Source organism: Tachysurus vachellii, chromosome 6, assembly GCF_030014155.1.
Source record: "Tachysurus vachellii isolate PV-2020 chromosome 6, HZAU_Pvac_v1, whole genome shotgun sequence".
In the NCBI taxonomy this organism is placed as follows: Eukaryota; Metazoa; Chordata; class Actinopteri; order Siluriformes; family Bagridae; genus Tachysurus; species Tachysurus vachellii.
The window spans coordinates 11,919,820-11,930,600 of NC_083465.1; the positions used below are offsets into that span (position 1 = coordinate 11,919,820).

General features: G+C 39.8%; 1 protein-coding gene across 1 annotated transcript; it reads right to left on the reverse strand.

The window, feature by feature from the left end:
* Positions 1-1,125: 1,125 nt before the first annotated feature.
* Positions 1,126-8,926, reverse strand: ky (kyphoscoliosis peptidase). Its single transcript, XM_060872247.1, has 7 exons — positions 8,780-8,926; positions 7,908-8,616; positions 4,770-4,884; positions 4,485-4,602; positions 3,616-3,807; positions 3,287-3,477; positions 1,126-2,660 (listed from the first exon to the last, which is right to left on the reverse strand). The coding sequence occupies exons 2-7, from the start codon at positions 8,610-8,612 to the stop codon at positions 1,315-1,317; spliced, it is 2,667 nt and encodes an 888-aa protein (XP_060728230.1). The 5' UTR covers positions 8,613-8,616; positions 8,780-8,926; the 3' UTR covers positions 1,126-1,314.
* Between the last annotated feature and the right edge of the window lie 1,855 nt (positions 8,927-10,781).

Here is a 10,781-nt window from a genome sequence, read left to right on the forward strand (position 1 = left end):
GCATTTTCTGGATGGTCTCACCATTCGTGAGTCACATTTGTTGGTGTAGGTGGGTGTAAATGTTTATACCATCAACAGTGAATTTTTCACATGGTGATAACATCTTTAAAAATGCCAAGTCCTGCATCATCACAATCCTTCAGAGCTTGCTATTACCATGGATATTTGGTTCTGTTTCTCTTTCTCACTCTCTCTCTCTCAGCTGTAGGAGACGTGTGTTTTTATCTGATAGTACATATCCTTTTTCCTGGCCCTCAGTTTTGGTCTCCCTCCAATCGTGGCCACATACCAGGCGGTTGTGTTTATGCAAAGACAAGCAGACTTGACACTCCCTTGAATGTGTCCATAGACCCATGCCAACAATTCCCAAGACATCGCTACACCAGCTCCTCACACACAGATCCAAACCACACAGTATTACTTGCACCTTACATCAGCAGTACTTGACCTTCTCCCTACAGGCGATACCCACACAAACACACACATAGCAGGCATTGTTTTACTTCTTGTTTGGAGTGGATCTGCAGTCCAAGTGAATTCTGAGCTCCTATTTGTTATGACTGCAGCATGTAAACAATGATGTCCCCTCCGGCTCCTGTAGAGCTTAGGGCCAGCCTGATACCAGATACGACTCCAATTTGGAAAAAGTTAGACTTCTCATTTCCCTCTGTTTGGGTTGATTCCACACACTGTGCTGCTCATTTGTCATTTGTTTTTTCCTTGCCCAATACAAGCAGATTTTTCGTAAGTTTTTCAGTAGTAAAAACAAAAGTAACCGCAAACAATGAGCTATGGGATTATGAATGCTTACTTCAGTATCTTGTGTTGTTTGACACATAAACATCATATCCTGAGCATTAGGACAGATTTAAACCTTTTTTAAGTGACATGCCGTGTAAGAGCTGTTCATCCGCCACTGAGCTGGGTAATCTGGCCTTGAATCATTTTGCTGCTAAGCTCGCAATGAGCCCTTCTATGACCCTTTAAAGCTGTACTATGCCCTCCTACAATGTCTAGCATCCTTTACAGCTGTTATTAGTACACTATAAGAGATCAGACTAAGATCATGCAATGAAAAGACAAAGACAGAGACATTTAAAAATACTTGTGATTGAGATTACTGTATTTAAGAAATGCTTAAACTTACTTTATTTTCCTATTCAGTGCAAAACACATTAAACAGAAAAAGAAAAAAACAAAGAATTACAAGCAACTATTTGTCACAAACAAGCTCACTTTATAGATTCTGTCCAGCTGTTCTACACACACACACACATTCATGTGCATACTCTGTCTCCCTTTCTCTCTTTTCCATCACAGCTTGCTCTCCAGGTCAAGGACATCAAAGGTCATGAGCACGGCCATGTCAGTGATGTCTGAGGTGGCTGCAGTCAGTTTAATTTGAGCAATGCTCCCTGTAAAGGCCTTGCCCTCCCACACCCTGCTCTTATTCATTTTCAAATCTACTCGCTGCTCCGCTAACACACTCACTCTCTGCGCTGCCGGGACTCGCACACGGAAACATACCCAGCTCTGTGGGGCCAGCACGCCTTCACGTGGCTCCAGCAGCACGCACCCTTTCCCCCATGCTGAATATACACACGGGAATGGTTCACCACATCTGTCACACACACTTCGTAGCACGTAGTCACACAGTGGTGCGTAATCTTGCTGAGGGGGTGTGCGTCCATACAAGCCAAGGCGATAGACTCCAGGCTGCGGTGCGCACACACTTACTGTCACCTTACTGTCTGTGATCGTGAGCAAAATGTGGCGTGACAGTGGAAAGCTGGTCTGATTCATTTTTTCTTTGTTCTTCTGATATGACTCTGAGCTGAGGACTGCATGTACTTGCAGCTGTGATGAGGTGCAGTGAAAAGTAATATTACAGCGACCCTGGGGCAAATTCACCAATGCCCCTGTGTGGCTAAAGTGTGACAGACCAGCTGCTTGAGTGCGCATTCCTGGTCCACACCATAGACTAAGATCAGGGGGGTATAGCACATTTTGATTTACTCCTGAGCCTCTGCATCGCAGCAGGAAATTCCCTACATTCTGAAAGGAGCCACTTCCATCATCGTAATCACGCACAAACACAGAAAGACGGTAGTAGCCTTTGTATGGGCATAGCACATTGCACACAAGTTTTTCTGCTGCTATTTGAAGTGCCAGGCAGCGCTTGGCCAGAGCAAAGTTGAGTTCAGGGTGTATGAGCTCACAAACCATCATCAGGGGGCGCAAGGTGTGTAACACCAATTCACACTCTCCTTTCTCACAAACATCCAGAGTGTCTTGGCTTGGCACACTGCAACTCTTCACCCCATGCACCCCTGCATTGGACCCTAAGCCCCAACTCAGATAGGGGTTTGCGGGCAACGACTGTCTCTGCTGGACAGCTGGACACTCCAGCTCCAGAGTACAGACCCAGAGCAGAGTGCCAGAGTCTCCCTCTGGTCGCGCAAAAAGCTTCAGCTCATAGACTCCTGGCTCTGGTGGGAGCAGACGAAGACTCATGCCCTGCTGCGTCACTGACAGCAGACCACATGAGCTGTCGACCTCGTTCTGCCCTGCGGCTCCTGTCTTTGAATCCCGCTGCCTGAGCTCGTAGGCAAAGGTCAACCGTCCGGATGAGCTCACCAACACTGTTGTCTCTCCATCATCTGTGTGAAACAAATATTTTGCATTTGTAAAATTTTGCATTTGTAAAATCAGACTACTTAGTGGGGTTTAGTTCATATGCAGTGGTGTGAACCAAGTCTTTTTTTTTTTAAACAAACTGAGCAATTAAGAATAGGGTGGGGTGTGTTTTCCATCACTCACAGCATTTCTTACAACTCTTACAACATTAGTATGGAAAGTATGTTGTTTGGTAAGGGAGTTTGCTGTTTTCTCTTTTACATTTTCCTTTCAGTGTTTAGATATTTGTATCCCTTGCTGTGTGCAGAGGGTATTCTGTCACTGTTTCAGGAAACCTTAGTAACAATAACATATTGGCCCTTATTCCCTTGGGATGCTTTAGTCTTTAAAGCACACAATAACTTCACAAACAGATGAAGAATGTTATTTTGGGCGCCTCTGATGTATAGTCCCAGAGCTCCGGAGAATGGGCTAAGGAGCCAGATATTAACTCTGTCTTTACTTGTACGTCTAGGCAGTGACTGTTTTTCTGCATGTGAATCTGTTTTTCTTTCCTCTGCATTATTGAGAGTGTGGGTGAGAACATGCATTAATTCCTTTATTGTTATTTATTTTGTGTAAAGTATTTGTACATGTGTGGGTGTGTGACCTGTGGTTATTTTGTACTGTGTGGGTTGTAGAAGGGTCAGTCCCAGCGTGTAGAAGGCTGAGGTCATTAATGGTATCAGCTCAAACTGTTCTAGAGAGATTGGAGTGTCCAACAGTTGCCAGTTCTCTTCATCGGGAAAATGAGAGTTTATAAATTCTCTTGGCTCAGTCAGGAAGTAAAAATCATCAAATCTGTGAGACATAACACAAAGACTTATTTATGATGTCTTTTCAAGCAATGAATTACAATGTTGGTATAAAACATTAATGCATTTGTATGCTGTATACAGGTGATGTTGTGATGTTCACAAACACTGACACACTTCTAACCTCTTAACAAACGTTTTGGTGTCCATGTTGACAGTGCCAGCCCCCCAGCAGGCATCCAGAAGCCCCCACTGTCCCTTCACCCACACAGCATTCCACATGTGATCAGAAGGCTTATCTGCCAGCTTGTGTCCAGGCCACTGCCCAATGCCTTTACTGTATCCACTAACTTCCTCACACTGAATGCCAACTTCCCTACAGAACACAGAGAGAAAATAAGATCAATTCAGACTATACTTCAGGTAAATTCTAAATACAGGGGCCCACAATTCTCCAGACATAATTGTTTTCCAAAATATTTCATATTTAGTTATATATAGTTATTATTCTCTAGATTTTTCAGCCATAATTAAAGCTTTTAGAAAGATAGAAGAAGAAAGTATTGAAATCATTCTCATGGCTGGATTGGGAAGCTGTTGCAAGGTTGTTATGGACTTTAACAGGAAACATAGCAAGCACATTACACGCAATATTGCTGCCAAGCTTACTAACAAATTTACTAACCAACCAAAAAGTAGACGTCCATAAACATCCATTGACGATGTTACAACCAACATGTCAACCTAGGTACAGTATAGTGACAAGGGACACCTTGTATTTATTGTATAATGGTGCACTGCAAGTGCAAATGTGTATGGAAATGAGAGTACAATGAAATGTACAACAAAGACTCCCATGAATGGGCAAGTGTGTTTCACTGAATGACTTCATGAGCATTTAAACAATATTATATCTTTTTACTCCATCTTATGAATTGTTGCTTAAGATGTATGGAGTATCTATTAGAGAATCTGAAGAGGTCCTTGAAATGGCTTGTCTAATCCTATTAAAATCACAGCAATCTTCATGCTGGCAGTTCTGTGTCTTTTCACCTGCACATCTCCAGACAGATGCTGGAAAATCCACTGCATACTCCACGACCCTCCTTAATGACTTCCTCTGGGGTGCAGAGCTTTGGGGAAAGACCCAGGTATCCATCCAAATCATATTCTGCACACACACAAACCCATAAAATATTCATAGAGCACTATGCTCCATACATTACAGTATTTGTGTTCACCACATGCAGTGTTCCGTTCAAGAAAAATGCATCAATGTGTCACCAGGTCATTTAGTCTTCTCTTACTCTTTCAGTGAAAGTGGGTGTATGTACTTACCAATATAATGGCAGAGCCAGAACCATATGGCCCTGACTTTTTCTAACTCATTTCTGGTCCCCTGCGTAATAACACGGGCAATACTCTGAGGTGAAAACACTCCCTGCTCTTTCAGCTGAAATACACATGCACACAAAAACCGAGCCCATGTATAGTTATATTGATTATATACTGTATGTGCCGATAATATTAAACCTTATTTCATTGTACAAAATATATGATATGGAAATAGACATGCCTTTGTCTTTCTGTCTTAACTTGGTGAATCTTACGTGAAGGAAGAAAACAGCCAATAGTTTTGGTATTTTACTGTTTATGTGAATCTTGGTATTATGTACATTTTATGAATACTATCAGAGTTGGCAGTACACCTATGTAGCTACACACATTGCCGAGCAAAGGTGAAAAAGGTACTGAGAGTATATGCAAAGTTTCAAAATCGTAGTCAGTTTAAAAGTGATATACAGTTGCAGCTACAAATATACTCAAGACAAAATATAAGTAGTAAAAATAAAAAAAAGTTGCTATTTGTAATAAATGTACTGAAGTTTTAAAAAAATAAATGTTTACCTTTATTTTCAGAAAATAAAAAAATGTCAGAAAATTCTATTCTAAAGCAGCTACACTGTTTTGCCTGAAAAAAAAAAAATCATTCAGTCTCTTCAGGTTTGAGTTATATGCATGCAGAATATGACATAATTCTTAATAGTTTTCTGTTGTAGGTTTCTGTTTTTTGTCTACACAAAAAAACAGATTTTTGTCTATACTTATATATACTTATATATATATCTACAGTCAAGGATATGATATTACTGTATGTGTATCAGATATTATCTTGATATCAACTATCAAAAGGATAGTTGGGATTTGATTTGGTGCAGTATTTATAATCACGTCAGGAGATCTTAAGAAGTGTATGGTAACCAAATCAGATTATTCAATGCAACAAGGTGGTGTGTCTAAGGCATAAACTTTTTTTTTGGAAAGTAAATCCAAATAGGAACTGTGGAAGGTTTACCTAAGATAGCACAATGTGTGTGTGTGTGTGTGTTTGGGGGGGATATCACATACATACACATTATAAAGTGGGCAGAATTAAAATAGCATCAGAATATATCAGTTTCACGAATCTCTATGCCATGAGCTTTGGTCTTTGCCCAAAGCTATTTAAGTCCTTTACTTTTGATTACAGAAGATGTGGCAGATCATAACTGACCAAATGTTCTCTCAGGTACTGTGGTTTGAGGCAAATCAATGCTTTATATGCACACAATATACTTATGTATATATTTAGATATGTACCTACTAGAGTCCATCTTTATGAGATAATAAGATCATAAGTGTTACTACATAATTAGAGCCTACTTCTAGCTGCCTGTGGGACTAGTAAACTTCTGTTTTGTCAGAATAAAAATATAGGAAAGTTACTCAGACTCTAATGTCCTTTACACATTCCTGAAATGTATTAAGCTGGTGGCTCTTATCAGGGATGCTGAAACATACTGGGTGTCATTAGTATTGCAGGAAAAGCTTATGTTTATGAATTTAGAAATAATGAAAAAAGCAGTGGCTAGAACAGGATCTTGTGGAACAGAAACGTTTTGTATGAATTGAGATAATACCAAAGCCCCAACCAAATGTTTGTTCGTTCAAGATGCAAAAAATGACATAGGTAATTTACTATAATCAATACTGTCCCAATACATTGATGAGTCATCAATCCTGGATAAAATATATTTTTTGTACATGATTTCTTTGCAACTATGCTTTCAGCTGCGAGGGTACAACCACCAATATATTAGCCCCTCAGCCAATGCAAATAGTCTTTTAGTACTTCCTGAAAAAATGCACAGGCAGCATCTCCCATACATAGCTGATTTAGAGGAGATCAATAAAAATAGCAGAGTGGGTTTACCTTGTGTTTACTGAAAAAGTTTTCTCCCATTAGCCAAAAAACGGTTGAGTTGTGAAGGTGTTCCATTCCTGGTGGATTTGCCTGCCTTGCATCTAATGTTCCCTGTATGGGTTCTTCTCCTTCTTAAAATATGTATTCACTTCTGCCATTTCCATCAAATCTACCACCATCTGTCCTTCCACACTCCTCTTCTTGACCCTGTACCTACCCATCAGCTTCTCATCACCTACAGTATGGTCTCTTCATTAACATCCCCATTGAAGTCTGCTCCAGTCACCACTCTTTCTTGGGTACACTCTCCACCACTTTATCTAACTCACTCCAATAATCTCCTTTCTCCTCCACCACACACCACTTGTGGGGAATATGCACTGATGACATTTGTCAACAGCCTTTCAGTTTCCAGCTACACAATCATCACTCTGTCAGACACTCTCTTCACTTCTACTACACTCCCAATATACTCTTCCTTCAGGATGATATCTACACCATTTTTTTTTCACATCTATGCCATGGTTGAACAGTTTGAACCCACCTCCAATACTCCTAACCTTGCTTCCCTTACACTTGGTCTTTTGTACACAAAGCATGTCCGCCCTTTCTCCGCTCCATCATATCATGCCAACATTTAGAGTTCCGATTCTCACCTCCTCACTCCTACCTTTCCTCCTTTCCCACTGCCTCTGGAGAACGCCTTCTCTCTCTTCTTCTTCACCAAACAGTAGCACATTTTCCACAAGTACCCTGCTGGCCAACAGTACCTGTGGCGGTTGTTGATAACCTGGGCTTCAACCAATATGGTATTGAATTCTGGTTAATGATCCAAATACTTGATTTTGCACAGGTTTTACACCCTTCCTGACACAACCCTCCCCATCTATCCAGGCTTGGGACTGTCACTACGGTACACTGGCTTGTGCAACTACATTAGCTGGTTTTCAGCAGCAAGAAAATGGTTACTATAATTATGGACCAAAACACTATATAGGTCGGCCCGTAAAAATTGCAGATGAATGTAGCAACAAGGTAGGTGCCACTAAATTAGCATCTCAGTATACACTGTGAATTACCACATCATGAAATTGTCTGTATGTTTATAGTTCAAATACAATGTTCAAATATTATAATAAATTGATATACACAGTTCAATATCATTTTGCTACCTGATATTATTAAGAATTATCTTGATAATGTGAGTGTGTATGTGTGTGCATGTGTGTTACCTCCTTCCCTTTGCTAATTACATGTGTGTCCACTTTGTGGAAGACCCCAATGCTGCTGAACAGCTGTCTTCTTGGCTGCCTCTGACAGGGGGAGCGTATGGGTAGACCAGCTTTCCTGGGCTGTGTGCCAGGATTGGTGTGTGAGAGAGGCTTTGCTGGTTCTCCTTCATTACTTGCCACTGTGCTTCTCTTCCTTACAGTCACACACTTTGCCGCACTCTCTGCAGAGAGCTGCCGCTTAGTACTAGGCCGTTGTTCTTCATATTGCAGGCTTGCCCATTTCTCAAACACAGTCTTGTACAAAACCTTGCCTTTTGAATGGCTATACTCTACTGATGATGAATCCCTGTTCTGTTTTTCAGAAGTCAGATAGGTTTTAATGGTGCCATTTGCGCTCGCTGCAGGCTCCGAGTGAGGCCTGCCATTTGCAGAAGAGCCCATATCTGTGTTCTGGAGGTCAGGATCTGTGCTGGGAGCATGTGCTTCTCTGACCTTGGATGCAGACACTGTGTCCTCATACTCCAGATTTGAGTTGTTTTGGTTTGGGTTATTATTCGGGTCCTTTGCTGCTTTTAATGTTCCTCGCTCCAGTCGCTCAATGCCTTGATGAGTTCTCTGCTCTGGGACTGACTGTTCATCAGTTTTGGCATGACACGGTGAGGGAGAATGAGGGAAGGAGAACTTCTGAACCATGACATCTGTCATCTTGCTGTGAGAATGTACATAAATGCATAAAGACAATTTCGGAAGTTAGTTTAGCTACATCATCTTTGTGAAACATTTGATTGAAAACTTCTGAAATGAAAGAGAATAGAAATGATGTGACTTTGAAAACATAGAAAAACACAAAAACACATACTGTATGTTCTTACTTTGAATTAGCTGTTCTCTCCAGGAAAGTGTCCTGGTATGTTAATCCTCAATTGGCAATTAGGACGAGGACATAAAGAACGGAGAGATGTATAACATTCACAGTTTTTGTTCTTTGTTGTAGGTGGGTTCTGTATATATCCCCTTACTTGTATCCACCCCTCAGAAAGAATAACAGCCTAAAAATATATTTGGGCTTAACACAAGAGCCAATGAGCTAAAAGGGAAAGTGGCAGAGGGAGGGGTGTTAGAAGATGTTAGATGCTGGAAAGGGTGACAAGGGTGGCATGTTAAAGATAAGACTGTAAATAAATGTGAACACAAACATGATTACAGAAGGTATTTTTCTTTAGTGCGTTCTAAATATTCTTTCAAAAAGTGGTGCACAATGCAAAATTTAAAATGTCATTCAAGATGATGCAGACAGGTCTGAGTACCTGTAAACAACTACACTTAATGCAAGGACAGTGCAGAATTTTGTTTTTTCATGTCTGAAACCCGTTATAATAAATATAAATATAATCACAAATACACAGAGTAATCATGAACTCGATGGATACTGTATCTATGTGCTTGAAAACATATTAGATCTTATTTCTATACATAGAGCCTCAACTGTTAAACACAGTCCTTAGTGACTTAGAGACTATGTTAGAGGTCCTCAAGGGTCTTCTCACATGCAACACTCTAGAAGGCCAAATTACCACTGAACAAATTACCCCCAACTGTCTGCCAACATGGCCTCAGTGAGGGGTTTATTTACATTTCCCTTTCTACTCTGGGCATTACATTTGCCTAAACCGTCCTGTATCCTACACACAAGCAGGGCTCTCCTGCCATTTCATATCTTTGTGGTCCGCAACATATTTATAAATGTTTCTATGTGTACATCTACTAGAAAAATAATCAATCACTAGAGAACTTAGTCTGTACTTCAGGAAAAATTGGTCATTATTACAATTCACTGAGGACTTTAGCCAATGATCAATTGATTTTTTTATTATTAATTTTGTAATGCCTTGATACTGTATGTATGCTTAAACCAGATCTGTTATTTTATTTAAAAGGCCAGTACACACATGGGGTGACAAGAACTGCTATTCATATTCAGAGATAGGCGTAACACCTGCTTAAATCCGTTTACTTGGCTTCATATGCAGATTATGCAAATTACTTGGAGGGGGGGTGTTCAGTGGTGTCTAGACCTTTAATCCCCATCAAAAAAAATTTTTTTGTATTTGGACTGGAAAAGGAAGTAGAGTTTATCCTTGTAATCACATAGAAAAAAAAGAACACACTAATATAATGATATATGAATAATATGGCAAGCACAGAAATGAATGTGTGATAGGAATATTGACATAGGAATGTAATAGGAATATTGAATATAATTTTGCTACCTTAATAATTCCCACAATAATTTTGGTTAAATTTAATAAGATGGCTTCCTCCCGTTCATCCATTGTGTGACAGCTTGTAAACAGTTGATCCAGTACATGCAATAAACATATGTAGAGATCAATTTAATGTAGTTTATCTGCATTTGTCCAAATCCGTTTTATCGGTTCCCCAGATAAGCTACTTCTTTGAATCAAATGTTATGTGTTCAATGGCTTTAAGCAGATGATACTATTAATTAGTCAATTGTGCTATTTATACAGTTAATATTGGTCTCAGATTGAATCAACTGAATATGACCTTTAATTACTACACTTATTGGTTGTAAGCATATATAATAACATATTAGTTTATTAATTAATGATATGGGTATATATACAGCTGAAATTAAACCTAACAAGTCTTCCTGTGATCTTCCTGCATACTTTATTTACATTTACATATATAGCATTTGGCAGATGCCCTTATCTAGAGCTGTATACAAAAGTGTTTAAAGAAAGCCAAACTCAGTTGTTTTGATAACTAGGGGAAGTTCAATCCACCACATAGGTGCCAGAGAAGAGTCATGGTGCATATTTATATTTTACCATGAAAGATGGTGAGACC

Coding starts and splice junctions, on each gene's coding strand:
- ky (XM_060872247.1), bottom strand. CDS start 8,612: ATGACAGATGTCATGGTTCAGAAGTTCTCCTTCCCTCATTCTCCCTCA. Junction 3,808..4,484: donor ATCTGTCTGGAGATGTGCAG/GTGAAAAGACAC, acceptor TGTGTTCTGTAG/GGAAGTTGGCATTCAGTGTG. Junction 2,661..3,286: donor ACAGTACAAAATAACCACAG/GTCACACACCCA, acceptor TGTTTCACACAG/ATGATGGAGAGACAACAGTG.